Source organism: Sphaeramia orbicularis, chromosome 4 (assembly GCF_902148855.1).
Source record: "Sphaeramia orbicularis chromosome 4, fSphaOr1.1, whole genome shotgun sequence".
NCBI lineage: Eukaryota > Metazoa > Chordata > Actinopteri > Kurtiformes > Apogonidae > Sphaeramia > Sphaeramia orbicularis.
This window is the reverse complement of record NC_043960.1, coordinates 27,102,944-27,125,388: the sequence shown is the minus strand read 5'-3', so window position 1 is coordinate 27,125,388 and position 22,445 is coordinate 27,102,944. Positions and strand designations below refer to the sequence as shown.

The 22,445-nt window shown below is 34.9% G+C and overlaps 1 protein-coding gene across 5 annotated transcripts in view; it reads left to right on the top strand.

Annotated features, from left to right (window-relative positions):
- The window catches only part of mcf2l2 (MCF.2 cell line derived transforming sequence-like 2), a 241,474-nt gene that overhangs the window by 151,927 nt on the left and 67,102 nt on the right, over positions 1–22,445 (top strand). For all 5 annotated transcript variants that reach the window (XM_030133254.1, XM_030133256.1, XM_030133255.1 and 2 more), the window contains exons 22-23: positions 7,105–7,185; positions 11,836–11,976. In XM_030133254.1, coding sequence (XP_029989114.1) covers positions 7,105–7,185; positions 11,836–11,976 — 222 coding nt within the window. The remainder of the gene's footprint in view (positions 1–7,104; positions 7,186–11,835; positions 11,977–22,445) is intronic.

Sequence of the window (22,445 nt, the reverse complement as noted above, 5' to 3'; positions counted from 1 at the left end):
TTAACAGGACGAACATAAATATCGTGTTGAATTACAGACATATTTATTATTATTATATATTACCCCTCTATCCCGTACTATATTCAAAAATTATTCAGTTTCCTGGTGTGTCCACACATACCACACACCATGTTTCTTTTAAAACTCCTCTTCTTCGCTTGTTGTAACATCTGCCAACATCCATGTTTTTTTTTTTTTCATGTGACTGTAGTTGCAGAAAAAGGTCTTTCCATTGTAGTCTTGCATGATATACCAATTGCGCTATGCCCAAAAGAAAAAAACACCTCTTGCCAGCACAAAAACTTTTAATCGAAAAACAAGAGTTTTGGCGAAAATATCATTTTTCCATTAGGTAAACTTTTATGCGCAAGTTACATTCACACAATTTGTGGGTCGATGGAAAAGGGACTAATGACATGGGTGGGAACACTTTGTTGATGTTCAATTATTGATAGATTTGCTGAAAAAGACACTTTGTCTTCAGTTTTCTCTGTTTTGATACAATAACCTTTGAATTTACTCAGAGTTTTCATGAACATCTACATGATCAGCTAATTAAATACAGGGAGAAATAGAAGATTTATACTGAAAAATGTAAAATACAGAGGATAATATTTCAATAAATGATGATAAATCACTTAAGAAAGGTTAAATAAAGAGAAAAATAAATTTGGAAACTGATACAAAAATAGCACTGGGTCTTTATGGGTTAACCTAAACCTGGGTCTATAGAACTCTGTCACTACACATGTGAGACATACATTTAGTCCATCCTCAATTATTCTCTCATTATTCTCAAGTATATTACCATGTGTTCACTTCATGAATAAGGCGGTCAAATGATCTATTAACCAGCAACTCTCAACTATTCTTTAAAAAATCAGTGGGTCAAAACCGTACATGGTTAAAAATCACCCAATGATGGGGCAGTATTTGTTGTTTTATGTGTTCTGTACTGTGGCCTTTTGAAGTGACTCTATCTGAGTTAAGGATCTTTTTGTGATCGGCCAGTGACCCTAGTCAGTGTGATTAGTCTCAGAAGTTGTTTCCTGTCCACGGAGCCTGTGTACATGGGGAAGTAGCAATGTTTGTGTCATGATACAGGATGTGCATGATCATACATGCAGAGTGGTGTTTGATGTGGAGCAGTTTGTTTAGTTTTGGGCCATATCTAAACTCTGTCTTTTGGAGGAGATGAGTGCATATAAAGTGACTTAAAGTTATAATTTGAAAGACTAATATTAAAAAAAATTACTTTAACTATGAAGGGGAACTGATAGGAATTCAATATCCATAGCTCTTTCCTTTCATTTCAGCATGTTATTTGTTGATAAAGCAGTAAATACAAATACACACGTTGGCTTAATCTAAGTTACTGTATGGGTGCTTCTATGAAACTGGGTTTATTTTGGTATCTTTGCCAGCTTTTTAGACCCAATAATAAAAGAAAATTTAGACATATTTCCCCCCAGGATGTACCTAATGATGACCTCAGATAAATGCAAAAAAAAGTATACTCTTGCTCTGAGCCATCCCATAATTAATAAATTTTTAATCCAATATTGGGGCCAAAAATAGGACCAAAATTAGGACAGGAAAAACTACCTAGGTGTCAGTGTATTTGATCTGGAAAACATGGCTGTAAATGGTCTTATATATGGCTATAAATAAAGACACAGTGTTAAATTTGAGGATCCTAGTGGTTTTTCTAATCCAGACATGGGTTTTTTGTGAATCGGCAGTCTTATTCCAGGTTTCGTGTGTAACCCATCGTGTCCACTTGCGTTATATGCAGAACCTGCCCAGTTAAATGCAAATAAATCGTGAATGATTTTGCAACAGCGGTCACTTTTGTGAAACACTCTGCCTTGTATAATTTGTTCAATTCCCAAAATGTACCTGTGAGAGAATAAAAAGATATTTAAAAAAAAAAAAAAAAGTAGCACATGATTTCTGTGTCCTTGTAACTATGTTACATGTAGATTTTTGTATTAAATATAATGCAAAATAATATAAAAATGTGTTCTATCTCAAAAATAGTTTCTCTTTTATCTAAGTATTTATTTTTAAAATAGACCCAAAGTGCTTCCAAACGTGCTTCATAACATTAGTCTACATCTGGTTTGAATTTTTAGCCCCCATGCCCTGTTTTTAGGGACCAGTTTCATAGAAGCACCCATATGTCTCTGAAAACATTCCAAGTATTTTTCATATCCTAATGAGATCCAGGAAAACAAGTTTTTGGGTTTTTTACATTAAATAGTTTCCTTGATTGGAAACAACATGATGCAACAGTTTTTTCACATACATTTACATACAAGTAGTGCTGTCAAAATTAGTGCATTAACACAGATTAATTCATTATCATGATTAATCTGATTAAAATTTTTTAACACAATTTACCCATCTACAGCACAGAATGACTCTGAACGTCTCTGCCAATGCATTTCAGTCAGTTTGTCCAATTAGAGTTACCGTCGCACATGAACAAACAGGCAAGTAGTAGTGACAGGCAGCAGAACCAACCCATAAAGATGGAAGACACTAAACAGCACGTTGGCCCTCTGGATGGAAATATGAGAACAAAAAAACCCAAGACAGAACAGTTGACCGGCATAAAGTATTATACACACTCTGCAGGAAGGAGTTTTCTTTTCATCGACGCGCTTCCAGCTTCAAATACCACAATAGTATGAAGCATATGTTAGTCGGGAATTCTGCTAGCACTTTGGCTAACGTGTCGCCCAGCTTGTGACAAACACATTAAGTGCATATATATTCCCTTCTTTCTTGAGTCTGTTTGCTCATGCAAAATGAAACACAATTACTATAGTTAAAAAATGAAAGATATTTAAATGTGATACATCGGAATTAATCCACAGCAACCCTGTGATTAATCTGATTTTAAAATGTTAATCATTTCACAGCACATATTTTAAAGGTGCGGGAGACTTTCGTGTCCAATTTTTCATCATATCTGTAAAACCTCAGTCATAGCGTAAGTATCACAAATCTGTAAGTCTTTCTGTGATAACTCACCTGAATCTCTTGCATTACGGTGAACAATTTCGAAGTGCCATCCAGCATAAACAAACCATGTGTTTACATTCAGAGCCGGGAGGTAACTCGGGCATCTTCGGAATTTTGTTGCGACGTGCATTATGGGAAAGAGAGGTTCGTGCAGCCACCTGCAGCGGCAGCGCGACCATATGATGTTATATGGATGAAACAAATACGCGGAAATGACTGAAATGCAGAAACGGCTGGAGGAATATGCATAGAGGGAAGGGAGCTCCTGCCGTTTCTGCGTCGTGTCTGTAGCAGCTGCTGCTGTCAGGTGGCTGTGCGAGCCTCCGTTTCCCACAGTGCACGTCATGACAAAATTCTGAGATGCCCAAGTGACCTCCTGGCTCTGAATGCAAACACATGGTTTGTTTATGGTGGATGACACTTTGAAATTGTTCTCCATAATGCAAGAGATTCAGGTGAGTAATCACAGAAAGACTTACAGATTCATGATACTTAGGCTATGACTGAGGTTTTACAGATTTGATGAAAAATTGGTCACGAAAGTGTCCCACACCTTTAAGCTGTGAAACTCTTGTCCATTACAGAGGATGAAACTGCATTGCTGGGTCTCAGAAGTATATATTGCAATGCCATTCTCCTCAAAGTCACCGAACACCAATGACAAAAACAGTAGTTTAACCACACAGAGTACAGGAGTTGCAATTGGTCTGTTGATGCCTTGGTTGGTTCATTTATTTGCCATTGTGGGTCCAAATTAACAAACTCACATAACACCATAAAAAGATTAATACCAGGCCCAAAAGTCCTCTGTTATGTGTTTCAGTTGCTCTTGTTGTGATAAGGTAAATGCTATAGGTACTGTATTCACAGATTGTGTTATTTTTACTGAGCTGCTGTTGATCACATCAGAGTAAAGCATCACTCACACTGATCTAATCCAAGCTCTAACCGTGATTTAATTACTGTATCTCTCTAAATACAGCCTGACATCAATGTCAGAACTTTAAAACGTGGATTAAATATTGAATTTCTTAGAGTAGAAACATTACAAATTTTGCCTTTTAAAGATTAGTAGCATCATTAACTTCATACAACATCAAATATTAAAACTGAACTGTATTAACATTAATATTAAAACTAAGCTGATTCTATCACAGACTTTGTGGTATTTGCTTTTCTTAAATATCTCCCATTATTTCGTATTAAGTTAAAATGGGTCAAAGTTATGTGTGATTAAAGACAAATATGACACAGTCAGAGGAGCCGCACAGGACGCCTTGCTGCCAGACAGAATCAGACGGCGGCTCATTTAAGTTTTGGCATCTCAACGCTGTGAAGCAGTGGATTTAGTGTCTCTGAAGAGGATTCATTTTGACATCACAGGCTGGATGCTGGTCCATGCTGTGCAGCTGTCACACTGCTCTCAACAGCACAGTCTCTAAAGCAAATGTATGCAGTCTACTGAAGAAATATTTATTGAGAAATATTATTTGAACATCTTTCAGAGCTGAGATGAGACAGAATCTGACAGCTGAGTAGTATTGGTTCCAGTACAGATCCATTTCTGAAGAACTTAATCCTCTGGCCAGAATATAGGACAGCCTTAGCCATGTGCTACTTAACTGTATCTGAGTGAAGTGGAACACCTGCAATCGCACCACCCACTTTATAATAAACCCTTACAAGAAGTACACACCAAGTCCTTTTGATTATATAAACTGAAGTGAAGTCCAAGTATATTATCAGTGTATCAGTATCATTGTACCAGTAGTGCACATTTAACCTTTGACTTGATAAAAATATACATTTAAGAATATGTTCAGTGTAAAGTAAGTATATTTTAAGCACACACAAGTTATATCTATGTTTTATTTTTTAACACAACTACACCATACAGTCACGGAAAAAAATTAGTAGACCATCAAAACTCATCAAAAACAATGGTTATGCAATCAAGTACTAACTCCTGTGTGTATCATGTGACTAAAACAGACAGAAAAGAAAACATGGAATGCCTAAAAGCACTGTTTTTGTCAGTACAATGCCATAGCTATTGATATAAGAACTGAAGTGATTTTGGTTATTATCAAGAAAACATGGAAAATGGATAGATATCAGTTCTGAAATTAAACTCTTATGAGATAATTTTGTTGTTATCATTATATTTGTCCATACAAATGTACCTTTAGTTGTATCAAGTATTAAAATGAACAAGAAATTGAAGAAAACAAGGGTGGTCTAATATTTTTTTCTGCAACTGTATTATATACTACAGGTGATGTTACTTATATTTTTCTTCACACTGTTTAGTTTATTAACAAACTGAAGTAATAAAGAACCTCTTCATTGGTTTTGTAATACTTTTCCATTTTGTACTTACTTAAAATGTAGGCTTTAGCTATTCTTTAGGTAAATATATTAAGTGTTAGGGCTGCACGATATTGGAAAAAACTGGTATTGTGATTTTTTTTTTTTAACCCTGCGATATATGTTGCAATATGAAAAAATACTCAGGAGGATATAATAGCTGTGTGGCCTCGATGTAAATGGTCAAACTAATTAGTTTTGTTACCAGTTGTTGTGGCAACAGGTGCAAGACAATGTCAGCACAGAACATGTGTTTCAGTATCATCCTTCTTGTAGCTGGAATAATTCCAGATAACTGACGTTGCTTTTCTTTTTTGGCACCAAGTCTTCATTTACGGTGATTTTCTCTTGTTCGTTGCTCATTTTTTAATCTTGTTACCAGCGACTCACTCCAAACTGATTAAGAATGATTGTGATTGGTGGATCGCTGTGTGCAGTGTGTGTCAGGTACCGTTGAAAAGAAATGAGAACATGTTGGGTTCATTTGCCTCCTACATCGCAGGACCTGTGATGTGACTATTGCGCATACATACATCGCAATGTTGATGGTCAAGCGATATATTGTGCAGCTCTATTAAGTGTGTAAGTTGAGTAAACAACTACTTTTACTGTGTGATTTTTTTCATTAGATACATATTTTAGTTCTACCTTTTAGAGTCATCATGAGTCATATCACATTGTTTTTAAGTTTTTGGAAGCCTCAAACACATGAATGAGGTTTTGTGGGTCCTCCTGCAGGAAAATAGTGTGTTAATCATTAAAGAAAAAGAAAGGAAGGTTAAAAACCCAACATCTGGATTGACCTCTGAGTCACGCAGCCCTACACTTTAAGAAAACATTCATTCTAAGGCAAAGTATTAATGAACAAAACACATTCTTCTATAATAGGGGTGCCAAATTCATTTTAGTTCAGGGACCGCATTCAGCTAAATTTGATCTGAAGTGGGCCGGACCAGTAAAATAATAATATAATAATATATAAATAATGTCAACTCCAAACTTTTCTCTATGTTTTAGAACGAAAAAAGTACATATACATTATGAAAAGGTTTACATCTACAAACTATCCTTTCAAAAGATGTGAATAGCATGAACAAACTGAAAAAATAAGTGTAATTTTAACAATATTACGCCTCAGTTTATCATTACACATGTACATTATAACCTACAGATCACAGTGGATCTACAAACACACAAAACATTTAGTAACAGACAGAATATTGTTAAAAATTGTACTAACTTCATTTAAGACATTTCAGGTTGTTCATATTTGTTCAGGTTATTCACATTTTTTGCGAAATTATACTTTGTTTTAGCGTAAATACATGAAAATATTTACATTTACAAAGAGAAAAATTTGGAGTTGTCATTATTTATATGTTTTTATGATAGTATTTTACTGAATCCTGCCCACTTGAGATTGAATTGTTCTGAATGTGGAACCTGAACTAAAAGGATTGTTAATTTCTTAGTGTCATTTTTGCATTTCACAAATTCCTCCCAAGGGCCGGACTGGACCCTTTGGCGGGCCAGATTTGGCCCCTGGGCCGCATGTTTGACACCTGTGCTCTATAATATTTTGAATCATCTGTGGATTCTACATTTTCCTATAACTTCCCTCGTGCAGAACAGTGCTCATAACATGTCAGTTGTAGTTGTAATGAGAAGTGGCACAAAGTGTGACAGACTGTGTGTGGACGTTCACAGGGAAACCTGAGTGAGCTGGGGAAGCTGCTGATGCAGGGATCTTTCAACGTTTGGACGGACCACAAGAAAGGCCACAGCAAGGTACTACACCACTGTGCAACTCAGACACATGTTACCGCTGCGTTATCAAGTGCTTCCTTTTGACGTGAGCAGGAGGGAACTGCTTTAAAGGGCTACGCTGGTGTTCATGCAGGTGTTACATCGCTGACTACAAGCTACTTCTGATTTCATTAATGTCTAGTGTCACTTTTTCTGTCACTTCTGTGATGTGCACCAAAAAATCCATGGCTTTTTTTTCTGTTAGCGGGTACTTTAACCCACGGAATCAATAGTATTTCACTCTTAGAAAGAACAAGTAAAGACCAGTTACTGATGAGAAGCTGACTCTATACATTATGTCCGCTGAGGCCTCTTTTTTCATGTAGCTGCTGAAGACGACAGGAGCTGCAGAGGCTGATGGTTAACAGACAGGAACATGTTTAGCTCCTCAGCAGTGTTGGGAGTAACAAGTTACAAAAGTAATGCATTACAGTTACTGATTACTTTTTGCTGAAAGGCAATAGTGTAAGGTATTAGTAATCAATTTTTACTCAGTACATGTTCAGTAGTGCTTGCGTTACAACACACTTTGCGCTCATAATTTAACCCTTTCATGCATAGTGGTCACTACAGTGGACAGCTATTCTACAGCTGGTCTCTTGTATATTCATGGATTTTGTTGTACTTTTCGTTGTTTTTTTGTTTTGTTTTGTTTTGTTTTTTACACATATCTTTATTAATGTTTTAAGACATTACATATCTTTTCTGACATGAATTGGTAACATTATGTAGTTCTCTCCTGATCATAAACCCCCAGAATCACAAGGCCTCCCCATAGTTTTCACACAATTTATCATTAAATACATGTTTCTGTGCATCAAAAATTAAACGTGTGGTGTCCAGCTGAGTGGACATTTTTGCAACTTCATGAAAAATAGGTTCATAAGATTTTTTTTTTTTCATTATTATTTTTTAATGTTTTTTTTTTTTTTTTTCAATTATTTTTATTTCATTTATTTATTTATTTTTTATTTATTTTTCAGAAGAAAATTTTCAGTCACATTGTTTTTTTCATGCCTAAAGAGGAATAAAAACACTCAGGAAAAAATTTTGATTAAGGTTCTCATAATTTGTGCATGAAAGGGTTAATTGCTCAAAAAAACCCAAAACAAAACAAAAAACAGCCAGAGTGTGACCTTAAGGAATCAAAAATGTGACAGGACAGTTCTATTTCCTGTTGGTGTTCAGCCAATGGGTGAAGATGACAGAAGACTGTATATTCACAACATGGACGTATGCTCATTACTAACCCTTACCCTGCTTTACAGAAGTTACACTGCAAAAATCTAAATCTTACCAAGTGTATTTTTCTTATTTCTAGGCCAAATATCTCATCACACTTAAAATAAGACATAATCACCTAAAGAGTAACTTTTCAGTGAGATATAAGGACTTATTTTTAGATAACAGATCTTGAAAATCTTATTTCAAGAAATCTTACCAAGATAATTTTCACTTTTTCCATTGGCAGATTTTTTGCTTGAATTGAGAAAAAAAAAAAAAAAAAATTCTTGAATTAAGCAAAAAATCTTAAAAAAGCAAAAAAAATATGCCAATGGAACAAGTGAAAATTATCTTGATAAGATTTCTTGAAATAAGATTTTCAAGATCTATTGTCTAAAAAAAGTTCTTATATCTCACTGAAAAGTTACTCTTTAAGTGATTATGTCTTTTTTAAGTGTGATGAGATATTTGGACTAGAAATGAGAAATGGTAAAATTTTGAGTTTTGCAGTGTAGCAGAGGTGGAGAATCCCAGCTCCATAAAGTAAAAGTCCTACCATGTATTGGTTCTAGCTGTTCACTTAACACAGATGATTCCATTAATTATTCCATCTACCTGGATGAGGAGTTGTGTTCATCAAAAAGGCCTGGTTCAGTGAATGGTTGGAACAAATACATGGCAGGACTTTAACTGTATGGAGCTGGGATTCTCCACCTCTGGAAGCTAGTTAGCATGATCCCTGTGATCAGCAATGACAATGTAAGCTAACGATTCTATGACCAGTTTGAATTCTTTATCAACTGTGAATTTATCTACCGGCGTCCTTGGCCCTGTCCCCTGTTTGAACATGTCAAATGTTGAAAAAAAAATGCAAGCGTTCCTGCTGGGATTCCAACATCGTAGACCAGGGGTATTCAAATCCGGTCCTCGGGGGCTAGTATCCTGCATGTTTTAGATGTTTCCCTCTTCCAGCACACCTGGTTCAATTAATGATCAGCTCATCATCCAGCTCTGCAGAAGCCTGGTAACGACGTAATGGCTTCCAGGTGTGATATCTAAGGGCTCATTTATGCTATACAATAAAGACACAGATGGATACTGACGGAGCGTTCTGTCCATCCCCCGCGTACATTACATGCGTAATTCTGTCCGTTTGGAGCTTGCCGTTGCATACCTGGACAAATGAAACGGAGAAGTATCACCGGGAACTGTGGAGGCGGTGTTGAGATTTGAACAGAATAATTTTCTATAAATAGTGGCTTTCTAACTGCGTGAGTTAGTGAAAAACTACCGACACGCACTACCAGTCAAAAGTTTGGACTCACTTTCTCTGACATGAGATGGACCACAAATGACCAACAAGTGCTCAGCATCACTGGGAACTCCTTCAAGACTTTTGGAAAACATTTCAGGTGACTACCTCATGAAGCTCATCAAGAGCATGCCAAGAATGTGCAAAGCAGTAAATGATAGCAAAATGTGGCTATTTTGAAGAATCTAAACTATAAAACATGCTTTGAGTTATGTCACACTTTTTTTAAACTACATAATTCCGTATGTGTTCATTCATAGTTTTGGTGCCTTCAGTGAGAATCTACAATGTAAATAGTCATGAAAATAAAGAAAAACCAGGTGAGTCCAAAATTTTGACTGGTAGTGTATTTATGACAGCTACCCTTCTCAATATTAGCATTAGTATCCACATTAGTAAAACCTCCTCTGTCGTCATCATGTTTGTTATTATTGATTTTCTTCTTTTCAAAAAACTTTATTCTTCTTTGTGGTATTTGGCCAGTATGTTAAGAGTGGCGCCCTCTGGTGGATTGATTGAGAAACACTCATATCAACGTATAGGACGCATGGAAGCATGAAGGCACATGACAATATTAGAAACGGATGAACCTATTTACGTATGTAAAGCGAACATAAATGAGCCTTAAAACATGCAGGATGCCGGTCCTCGAGGACCAGATTTGAATGCCCCTGTCGTAGACTGTAGCATTACTTCCTGAGCTATCTGTCCACTTGTACTTCAGGGTAGGGCTGCTCGATTATAGGAAAAAACGATAATCATGATTATTTTAGCAATAATTGAAATCACGATTATTGAAAATGATTATTTGTTAACCTTTAAGTTGTTTATTTTTTTCCTGCAAAACAATGTAAAATATACTCTTTAAACATAAATAAAGCATTTAAACACTAAAACAAAGTATGTTCACTTTTGTACAAAACAAAAAAAAATCTTTGAATGCAAATAAATATGCTGTAAATTCAAGTATGTTTCCTTTTGTAAACAAACAGTGCACTGGAATTAAACTGCTATAGACTTGCCATAGAACTGGAGCAATAAAAAAAAAACTCACGTAAAGTGCAAATTATGAATTCAAGTATGTTCAGTGTAGTAGCAGCTCGTGTAAAATGATGTCTTGAAGGCAAAACATAGCGTTTGTCCAGTGTATTCACCATTTGTCTGAAGCCCGAGTTGTCAGTGGTGTTAATGGAGCACATACCTTTAACCAGGTAATGGACAGTGGATTCTGTTATCTTTTGGTGTCTCTCCGATGTTGATGAGTAGGGAGTTGCAGCGTAAAGAGATTCGGAGATTGAAGATTGCATTGCGGATGAAGTTGTAGACGGAGTTGTTTTTTTTTTTTTGTGTGTTTTGGTTTTTCATAAGATTATCATAAAGGTGGCGGTGGTTAAACTTTAGATGGTTTAAAAGGTTTGTTGTGTTACCAGTCGGTGCGGACACAACTACGAAACACTTTTTGCCTGTGATGTGTTTTTGCTCTTCGTCTTCTTCATCAAACCCAAAGTGATTCCATACAATTGAATTTGACTTGGCTCTTTTCTCCTGCCATTTTTCAAGACCGCTAGGTGTAACTTTCCTGGTGGGGTGGACCTGCCGGCTAGCTGGCAGCGGTAGCTTAGAGGGGGGCGGGGCCAAGCAGCTCATGGTAGCTTGTGTGCGAGTGAATTAAAACAACTCCAAATAAATAATCGTTTTTTCTCGATTACATAATTTTTGTAATCGTTGAGTGTAATAATCGCAATCGTAATTGAATTTCGATTAATTGCACAGCCCTACTTCAGGGCACAAATTTATGTGTCAAGGCACTCCTATCTCTTGTATTGGGGGGGGGGGGTCCTGCTGTGCAGGTACCATTTATGAGAGTCTGTATGTAACTCAAAAGCAAAAAAGGTAGTCATGTAACGCATTACAATTCTGAGACCGTATTATTGTAAGGTAAGGAATTACTTTTGAATAACAGTAACAAGTAATCTGTAATGTATTACAGTTTGGAAGTAACTTGCACAACACTGGTCCTCAGTGAACTGTGGTATGAAGAGATACGCTTTAGCTGAGTAGCTAAGGGGTTTGACCGAGTGATCAACTGATTTCAGGTGAAGGATCTGGCCAGGTTTAAGCCGATGCAGAGGCACCTGTTCCTGTACGACAAGATGCTGCTGTTCTGTAAGAAACGTGAGGAGACCACAGACGGACACGAGAAGACGCCATCCTACAGCTTCAAACACTCCCTGAAGGTAAGCAAAGATAATACAAATCTGAAAACAAAAAATAGCAAGTGTGATGTTAGATAGGTAAGATTAAAAACAAAATGGAGACAGTAGTTGGTTTTCCATTGGACATCTGCGCAAAACTTTACAAATATTTACTAAATGTCAAAAAAATAGAAGTGCGTAAAGTCAGTTTTTCCGTTAAATCACAAATGCGATGATTTGTTTATTTATTATCGCGAGATGACACGAGAAGTCATTCCATAAACATGATGACGAACATAAATATGGTGTTGATTTACAAATATATTCATTATTATTATTATATATTACCTCTCTATCTTGTACTACATTAAAAAATGATTGGTTTTCCTGGTGTGTCCACACATACTGCAACATGTTTCTTCTTCTTCTTCGCTTGTTGTAACATCTATCAACGTCCGGTTTTTTAATTCACCTGACTCTAGCTATGAGAAAAGGTCTTTCCATTGCAGTTTTGTGTGATATACCAATTGTGCTACACCTGAAAAACCACCTCTTGCCAGTGCAAAAACTTTTTATTGAAAACTGAGACTTTTGACAAAATTGTTTTTTCATTAGGTACATTTTTATGCGCAAGTTATTTTTGCACCATTTGAGGGTCAGTGGAAAAGCGACTAGTGAATGACAGTGTTAAATAGCAGTTATCTTGTAATACTATATAAGGCTACATGTCCTGGTCCATATGTCAGGAAACCATCAGACAGTATGTATAAAAGGTTACAGATGTCAGCAGGGAGTTCTTACTGCAAACACTGTGATGTGACAGAAATGAAGAGGGATGATTCAGTGAAAATGCAGGATCACACACATGGTATCTATACTAAAATGGTGTTAAACACAGTTCTCAGATACTCCCTGTACACATGGATCTGATAGAAAGTGTGACATAAACATTAAAGTGTGCTGTCATCATCAGCGGTTACTTCTTTATCTGCTATGTATAATTTGGAAGTTTACAACAGGCATATCTCAGCAAGGTCTTTTTACCTTTTCATGCATAATGGTCACTCCAGTGGACAGTTATTCTACAGCTGTTCTCTTGTATATTCACAGGTTTTGTTGTTTTAGTTGCATAATCAGCCAACACACTTATGCACCATCCAATACACTGACATTCAGACCACTACTGTAACTTGGCTGTTCTTGATAAATCTGATCTACAGTGATATGTTTAACTTTAAATCAATTGTTAATTGTTAGATTATAGTTAACTTTTTTTTTAATGGGTTTTTTTTTTTTTCCGCATATTATCTCCATGAACTAGGAAGATTATTACTGTTATTAATTATTCCAAGAGAAGGAGTGGGATTTTATAAGTTATGCTTCTTCTCACTGCTTTTCGAATGTGTTATCTGTCTTATGTTTAAGTGTTTTGTTTCGTTATTTTCTTCTGTTTTGACATTCATATTCGAAATAAATACATCAATCAATCAATCAAATCAATCAATCAATCAATCAATCAATCCAGTGAGTCATAACTAGTATTAGAAAATGTTCAAATGTGAGAAAACATCAGATTAGCAGCATTAAAAATGTTTTTATGTCATTGTTTTCATGTCACTTTCTGATATTGGATTTTAAATACATGTTTCTGTGCTTTAAGAATAAAATGCATGGTGTAGCCAGGTGGACATTTTTGTAAATTCATGGAAAAAAAACAAAACTCAATTGCATTGTTTTTTCATGCCTAATGAGGAATAAAAACACTCAAGAGAAGATCTCTCTACAAAGGTTCTAATAATTCATGCATGAAAGGGTTAAACATACCGTTGCTGCTGGGCGGAAACCTCTTATGTCCAAAACGGTTATTTTTTAGGAAACTGGAAAAACAATGTATATTGTAAATAAATGAGTACAGTTCAGGGATGTAGTCACAAGCCATTTTCAACACTTTTCATTGGTGAAATCTTTCTAAAACCATCAGGCCATCGCGAAGATTGACCAATAGAATCACTTTATGACAAAAAAAAAAAAAAAGACTTATGAGATTTCCACTCAACGGCAACAATATATTATGCAACAGTAAAACACTTCCTCCACAGACCTCCACTGCTTCTCTGCCATTTCTTTTTTTTTTTTTTTTTTTTTTTTTATGTCTTTGCATTAGGCAAACAAAACAGCACTTTTTAGACGTTAGTCATAAAGTTCCAGTTCCTCGTGGTTATGTAAATGTAGAACCAGCTTCAGGTTTTTCACCAGTTGGGTGTTGACACTGTTCTGGAACTAGTTTTTGGGTCTGTTCTTTGAGGTGGTTTGAGATTTGGCACAGACTCACATTGAGTTCAAATAAACTGTAAGTTGATCTCGATGGAAAAGAATCTTTTTAATGCAAACTTACAAGGGTTACAGTTTTTCATCTATTCACTGTGACTCACAAAAGCTCAACATGACACATACACACACACACACACATACACACACACAGGAAACAGGATGTTGAGGTTCTTCGTGGTCCAACATGGTTACTCATCCTGTGAACTAAGGCGGTAACAGCAGTCCAACAACGGTTATAAGGCAACGACATATGTTTGTGGTGTTATTTAAAGAGTTTTGTTGCAGTCATTATTGGCCAAGCGTGGAAAAACTTCACATAAACTGTACATAAAATATGTCTTACATAGTTTTCTTGTGTTCTTTTTATTATATTGTATGCCATGTGCATGCTTCTAATTCTTAAAATCATGTTATCTGAAGGATCTAAGATGTATGTAACAGAGTGTATGAATTCATTTTTGAACAGCAAAAAACACCTCTTAAAAAAAAACATGAAATGCAATCATTTAGTATATTTTACATTTATTGATCATTTATGGAGGTAGTTTTCTGTAATTATTAATTTTAATACATTTTTCTGTGACAAAACTCCAAAGTATTAGTCAGTGTTTCAGTTTTAATCATCTACTGTACCTTTTTTCCGTGTTGTTTTGGCACATTTGGCAACCTTAAATCAGTGACTTAAACCTTAACTCAGTGACTTAAACCTTAAATCAATTACTTAAATGTTAAATGAATGACTTAAACCTTTAATCAATGGCTTAAGCCTTAACTCAATGACTTAAACCTTAAATCAGTGACTTAAACCTTAAATCAACGACTTAAACCTCAAATCAGTGACTTTAACCTTAAAGCAATGACTTAAATGTTAAATCAACGACTTAAACCTTTAATCAGTGGCTTAATACCCTTAACTCAATGACTTAAATCTTAAATCAATGACTTGAACCTTAAATCAATGACTTAAACCTTTAATCAATGGCTTAAACCTTTTCTCAATGACTTAAACCTTAAATCAATGACTTAAACCTTTAATCAATGGCTTAAACCTTTTCTCAATGACTTAAAACTTAACTTAATGACTTAAACCTTAATTTCACGACTTAAATCTTAAATCAGTGACTTTAACCTTAAATCAATGACTTAAACCTTAACTCAATGACTTAAACCTTAAATAAGTGAGGTTTTTTTTCATTTTGATGCTGTTCACAACAGTAAGTACTAATTTAGGAAAAAAAACCCTAATGAATCACAAAACTGAGATTATTTGCTGTGAGAAGTATTTTATAGAAGAGCTTAATTTTATTTTTGGATGATTTTACTATTTGATAAATTTGCTGTAACATCAGGTTCAGGATCATAATTCCTAATTCTGACAGATTTCAACATAGTCTTTCTTTGTTATTTATAATTAATTGGGACCATTTCTCTTCAAATCTGGCAAATAACTTTCTTTTGATTGTGGTTGCGCTGCACAGTCAATGCTAATATATTATAATTTCAGCTTCCAGAATGAAGCTCTGTGCAACATACTCCAGAGGGGGAAAAAAAGTTCTCATGACCCTGGTTTCTGACATTAAGTAAACGATTCGACAGTTTGATTATTTCACATTTATGACATACTGATTTCGAATTCCTCTGCATATCGCTGTAAACAACTAAAACAGGAGCAAACCTTAATGCCCAAACATCAGTGTGCAGCTCTGTTCTGCAGAAATGTGCCTCTTATATTCTTTGGATCTTCATATTAGTGATGCATCATTTCCACATTACATATTGTTGATCGGAACTGAAACTTATAATTGTTTCTATTTAGGTACAGAGTGAACACATTCCTTCATCAGCTCAGAATGGCCTGGTGGATAAAAGGGTTATTTTGCTGACATTAAGTTTCCAGTCCCATGACCTTTGGTACATGTAAATTCCCTTTTATCTATCTGCTTTTTTTATATCGCTTCACTATCAGCAAAATAATAAATAGCTTGTGTAATAAATCTAAAGAGTGCTAATGTGGTTCTGCATTCACTGGTGAAGCTCTGACAAGAGACCTTTGTTTTGTTCCTCTTTTCTTTCTTTGATCAACTGTCAAAAAGCACAAAATCACAAACAAAACAAAACAAAAAGAGCCAAAATCTGACTCTGGATGTGTACCCAGACGCGTTTCACACAGAACTCCGAGGTGATAAACTCTAAAATTCCATTCCATTTTAAATGTATTATTATGTTTATTCTATGGTTTTACTTGGTATTTTTATTTCACTGTTTTTAATTGTACAGCTATTTTATGTCTTTTTAATCTATTCTTGTATTGTAGTCTATCATTTTGCTTTTTTTTTTTTTTTGATCAGTTTTTTGTATTTATTTTCATTGTGCATCTCAGAAATACAATACAAAAGAAAAAGAAAGAAATTCACATTTTATGATATAAGATTTTGTGACACACAAAGTATAAACCCCATCCCCCCAGAACCAATGGCGACCCCCATACCAACCCAACCTGGATCTGAAAATATGAAAACCAACTAATAAAAACCAATACATGTATATAGATGAAAAAGAATATAATTTACAGATATAAACAGAATAGTGATCAGGATATTCATAGACAATTGTATTGCACTCTTTCTTTAACCATATTATAAACACCATCCCACATACTAAGCGTTTTTCGACTGGCTGCATGCATCCGGGCCACTGACCTCTCCACCGTAACTATATCTAGAAAATAATCAATCCAATTTTGCTTTTTTTAAAAAAAATTCTTCTGTACAACACTGTTTTTCATTGTACAGCTAATTTTATGTCTTTAATCTATTCTTGTATTTTCTTCTTTTATTTTGTTTTTTCCCCTGTAAGTCACTTTGGAAGGAAAAAAGCATCTGCCAAATGCATAAATGTAAATATAATGTAAAATATGTTGGTTTTACCACATCTGATCACATTTAGCTATAAACTATTTACCTCTGTCATTCACCGTTAACCATGGATTTCCTTAAAGGCCTATATTTATTCCATTATAACCTTATAGAGCAATAAATAAATAAACAAAAAACAAGAAGCACCATAAGGTGACAATAGCCTGTAAACTGTGAAACTGCTCAGTTGCTGACATGTTTTAATCTACAAATTAATCAGCTGCATATAGTGTAAAGTTGTTTAACACTAGCTTACAATATTCACATCAGGCTGTTGGTTATGACATAACAGAATTATTTGATCGTATGCCTACAGTATCGTTAAAATATTCTTTTATTATTTTACTGCAGTGCATAGTGACAGTCTGATATAAAACAGGCCATAAAAGTGAAGTTATCTCCCACGTTTTAATTGTAATGAATGCATGTGGATGACGATATGAGCTCCTTCAGACAACGGGATGGGAAGAAGATGCGCAGAAACTAAGGGTTTGTTTTGTTTGCTTTGTTGATGTAAACCTGCCAACAAGCGTCTTAGCTTCACAGCTTAAGTCAGTGTTTTTCAACCTTGGGGTTGAGACCCCATGAGGGGTCGCCTGGAATTCAAATGGGGTCGTCTGAGATTTCTAGTAACTGATAAAAATAAAAACTTACTAATAAAAAGTATATGGTGAGGTGACAGAGACAATCATAATCCATAAAAGACATGACAAATTCTGAAGCTGAAACTGAAGCACTGTGGTACTGTTTATCTTTCAAATGTTCATTGTGGTCGGTTTCAGATGCTGCAGCTCTTTCATAATTCATACTTTGAGTTCTTGTTTGTTCAGTATTAATTGTCAGCCTTGTAAATCCAAGCTGGACTGACTGTACATATCCTGACCAAGGAAAATAAAATTCTCACTTTGTGGAGTAATCTACACCTGGCTTTTCTGCCTCCGTCCATAATAATATACATTATATAGACTAAATGTCATCTAAAATCAGCGGAATCAGTGACATCTTTTAAATCACTTCTTAAAACACATTTTTATAGACTTGCTTTTATGTGAAGTCTGTCCCTTTTTAACTTTTAATTCTTAAATATAATTTTTGAATTTGATCCTGTTTGATTATTAATTTGTTCATACATCTCTCTAATTGTGTTGCTTCTGTTTTAGTGTTTTTACTTGCTTCGTGTATCCTGCTGTTGTGCCCTCTGTCAAAGCACTTTGCAAACTTTGTTTTTAAAGGTGCTATACAAATAAAGTTATTATTATTATTATTATAAAATTACCGTTTATTTGCAACATAGTATAGCAAACTATTACATGATCAAAAACAAATTAATTTTAGCAAAAAAAAAAAAAAAAAAGTCTTGGTTTTGAATGTCTGGGGTCGGCAGAAATTTATGATGTTAAAATAGGGTCACGAGCCAAAAAAGGTTGGGAACCACTGGCTTAAGTATTTCACTCAGGTATTTCACTAACCCTACTTTGTGAAACAGGACCATATTGTGAAAATATTTGCCAATGTTGTTGCCATTAGTTTAACCTCCTGTTGGGCTTTTAACAGTGTAAGGGTGAGGCCAAAATGTAGATCACAAATAAGATTTGACTGTAAAGGGAACCTTGTCTAGTTCCTCTTTAACATGTGGCTAAAACACAATCTAAACTGCAACGGTTCTAACGTAGCTCAGCTGTAACCCTAACTCTAAAACAGGTGCTTCTGCTGCCCCCCAGTGGCATAAATAAATAAATAATGCCGCTTTATATTGACTTCCTTCCCTCATTTACATAAATTGAATTTACTCTGTGTGTGTATCAGTATAAAAGAGAACTGTGTGTGCATCTCTTCCCCCTGCAGTAGCACAGAACAACAGTGAAACTAAAAGCTCTTTGAGTCACTAACAGTACAAGCTGGTTCTCATGGCACATAAACAAATGCTAGCGTTCCCCAGCATTGGATTGCTGACATTTTTCCATATAAAGCCCTGGGGAAGCGGAGCTGTCATTGATAAATATTCTGTACAGCAGCTCCTCAGGTTCCCATCCAAACAAGGCTGTAGAAAGCAAGTCTCAGAAGAAGTCAAGACTGAATGAAATGTACTTTTTCTGTTAAAAAAAAAACAGTGCTGAATATGATGCTGTTGTTTTCTTGTGTTAAAATGAACGGTCATGACTGTGACCTCTTGTGCAGAGTAAGTGTAACACATGTACAGCTGTTCTCTCACACATAAACAGATGCAGTACTTGACTAGAACATACAGGGCTAACTGCAGAATAATTTGTTTTTGCTCAAACTAACAAATGGCACATGTTCAGGTCATTCTCAGTTTTAGACAGACTTCATTTCTTGCCAAAACTTACCTAGAATATAATTCACAAATGTCCTAATGCCTACAGTATACAAACACATATAGGAAGAGCACAGTTTCACCCTCACCACCTCTAAACACAGGTGTCAGAAAAGAGTCACTATTGTCGTCATTACATTTGAGGACTTGGGGCCTGATTTTACAAAGTAGGACATATTAGCATGAGGCCAAAATCACAAGAAACAAGTGGTGCCAGACACAACAAACTCTGTCCCTCGCATGTATTGTAGTTTATTTTGGCATCGATCCAGCTGATGTCATCATGTCTATGCATGTGCTGATGTCAGCATATCAGTTGCCTCTATATTATGTGCCAAGTTTGAAGTAAATACAAACAAAATTGATGTTTTTACAGACATTTAAAATTTTGCCCATTATAAGTAAATAGGAGAAGAAAAAAGATTTTTAAAAATTCATAAAAAATGTGAACTTTGACCTACTTTTCCCAAAATGTGATCACATCTATTCTGGGTCACTGGCAATCTATAAACCCAATTTGGTATGAATTCAACCAATAGTTTTGCTGCTACAAACATTAGACATTTCGCCCATTATAAGTGAATGGGGGGGAAAGAAAGATTTTTAAAATTCTGAAAAATTTTTTACTTTGACCGACTGTTCCAAAAATGTAATCAGAACTATTCTGGGTCACTAGCAATCTATAAACCCAATTTGGTATGAAGTCAATCAATAGTTTTGATGCTATAGTGTTAACAAATAAACAAGCAAACAAACTGAACCAGAAAGCACAAAGTGCAGACCTCCACCAAGGCCGATCAGTCCCCCCCCCTCCGATCACCGCCAAAATGGTGGTCCTTTGTTCCTTGTGCCAATATCAACATTTCCGGAGATTTTTTTTTTGCAGATTATTATTATTATTATTATTATTATTATTATTATTATTATTATTATTATTATTATTATTATTATGCCATATGGGGATTTTTGATTAGGTATATTTATGTATGTAAAATGTCTTGTACATTGGTATGAGCAAAACTAAATAAAAATTTAGTTAAAAAAAAAAAAAACATGAATAACACAAGCAACCTGAAATTTCTTAAGAAAAGTCAGTGCAGTTTTAACAATATTATGCCTCATCAGTTATTTAACAACCGAATATTGTTAAAATTGCACTGACTTCTCTTAAGATATTTCAGGTTGTGCATATTTGTTCAGGTTATTCATATTTTGTATGAAAGGATAGTTTATAAATGTTAATTTTTTTATGTAATTTTACTTTTTACACTTAAACAATAGAGAAAAATCTGGAGTTATTGTTATTTATAGGTTATTTTGATAGTATTTTGCTGGTCTGATCCACTTTAGATTATATTGGTCTATATGTGGAATATGAACTAAAAACATTTGAACACCCCTGATTGTTAATATCATCAGTTTAATTTTTGCATTTCAAAAATTCATCCCATGGGTCATATATCTGACGTATGTGCTGTTAGGAATGTTGTAATTTGACTAAATATATTATGTATTAGAAATATTTGGACAAAACAATGAATGTCTAGCTCTTAAACCCAAAATGCTGAGTAGCAGTGGATTAATCCAAGGGATTCTGATAATAAAGAGACTTTTGATCATTATTAAATTATTTTTGCGTTTAAGACAGGTTATTAAACTGTTGCACAACTCACACAGTGTGTTCAATCACTAGAAACTACAGACAAATACAACAACAAATTCATAATAATGACAATATTTTATACAAATACAGTCAACAAATGTAAAGCAACAGCAACAACAAGAGCAAAAAATGTCGGAAAGTAATGTATAATTAATTGATAGGGAAACCATTTGACAAGAAAGAAAACTTTTGAATAACAAAACCATTAAAAATGCAGTATTGCATCACAGAAAGACGAGGTCAGACGTTCAGTGGGCCAGTCCTTCACAGATGTAAAGACTTTCCACACTATTTGAATCCTAATCAGTGAAGGATTCACATTTACATATTTAGCATCTGTTTTACATTTTTAACATGCAACACAAACTACTTCAGGCATCTATAGATGTTTAAAAATGTATGCACAGCACACACACACTTGGTCTGTATGAATTTATGGTGTCATGCTATGCTAACACAGGCTGTTCATACTTTAATATGCATGACACAATAAGGAAGAAAGATTTATCCTTTCATGAAAATAAATGCAGCTTTAAGATGATGAGAGAATAGAAGAAGAGGCACCAGAGTATAAAGTGCTTTTAGGACCAATGGTGCATGCATATTCAAGAGAAATGCAATCATTATTTGTGATGAAAGATTAAAAAGGAAACGTTTACTGGCTTCATCCCAAGACACCGTTTATACAGATCGCTTTAATTATTTTGACAGATGTCATGACAGGAGTCGCGATTGCAGTGGGAATGGTGATTTTTGCATTTCGTTGACTGAAAAAAGATCTAAAAATACAAACAATGAGGTGCTTTTTAGTGTCTAGTGTCTGTCCTGGGAGAAGAGGGTAAAGACCAAAGATTATTTAGCGATAAAAAGCCCAGTTGATAATTATGAAGATAAATATCAAATCATGAAGTAAATCAACAAATGTATCACATATCATATAAAGTTCACCTCCTGAGACCCAGGTAAGGATAAAAAGTAAAGTAAGTAATTTCAAGGTTTCAGAGTTTTTACATTAAATAATTGCCTTGATAAGTTTTTTCAGATACATTTTTAATTTTTATTTTTAAATGGAATGTTCTTTGCAGTGGTCAGTTTTCCTTATATATATGGGTGCTTCTATGAAACTGGTCCCTAAAAGCAGGACATGGGGGCTAAGAATTCAAACCAGATGTAGACTGATGTTATGAAGCAAGTTTGGAAGCACTTTGGGTCTATTTTAAAAATAAACATTTACTGAGATAAAAGAAACAATTTTTCAGATAAAACA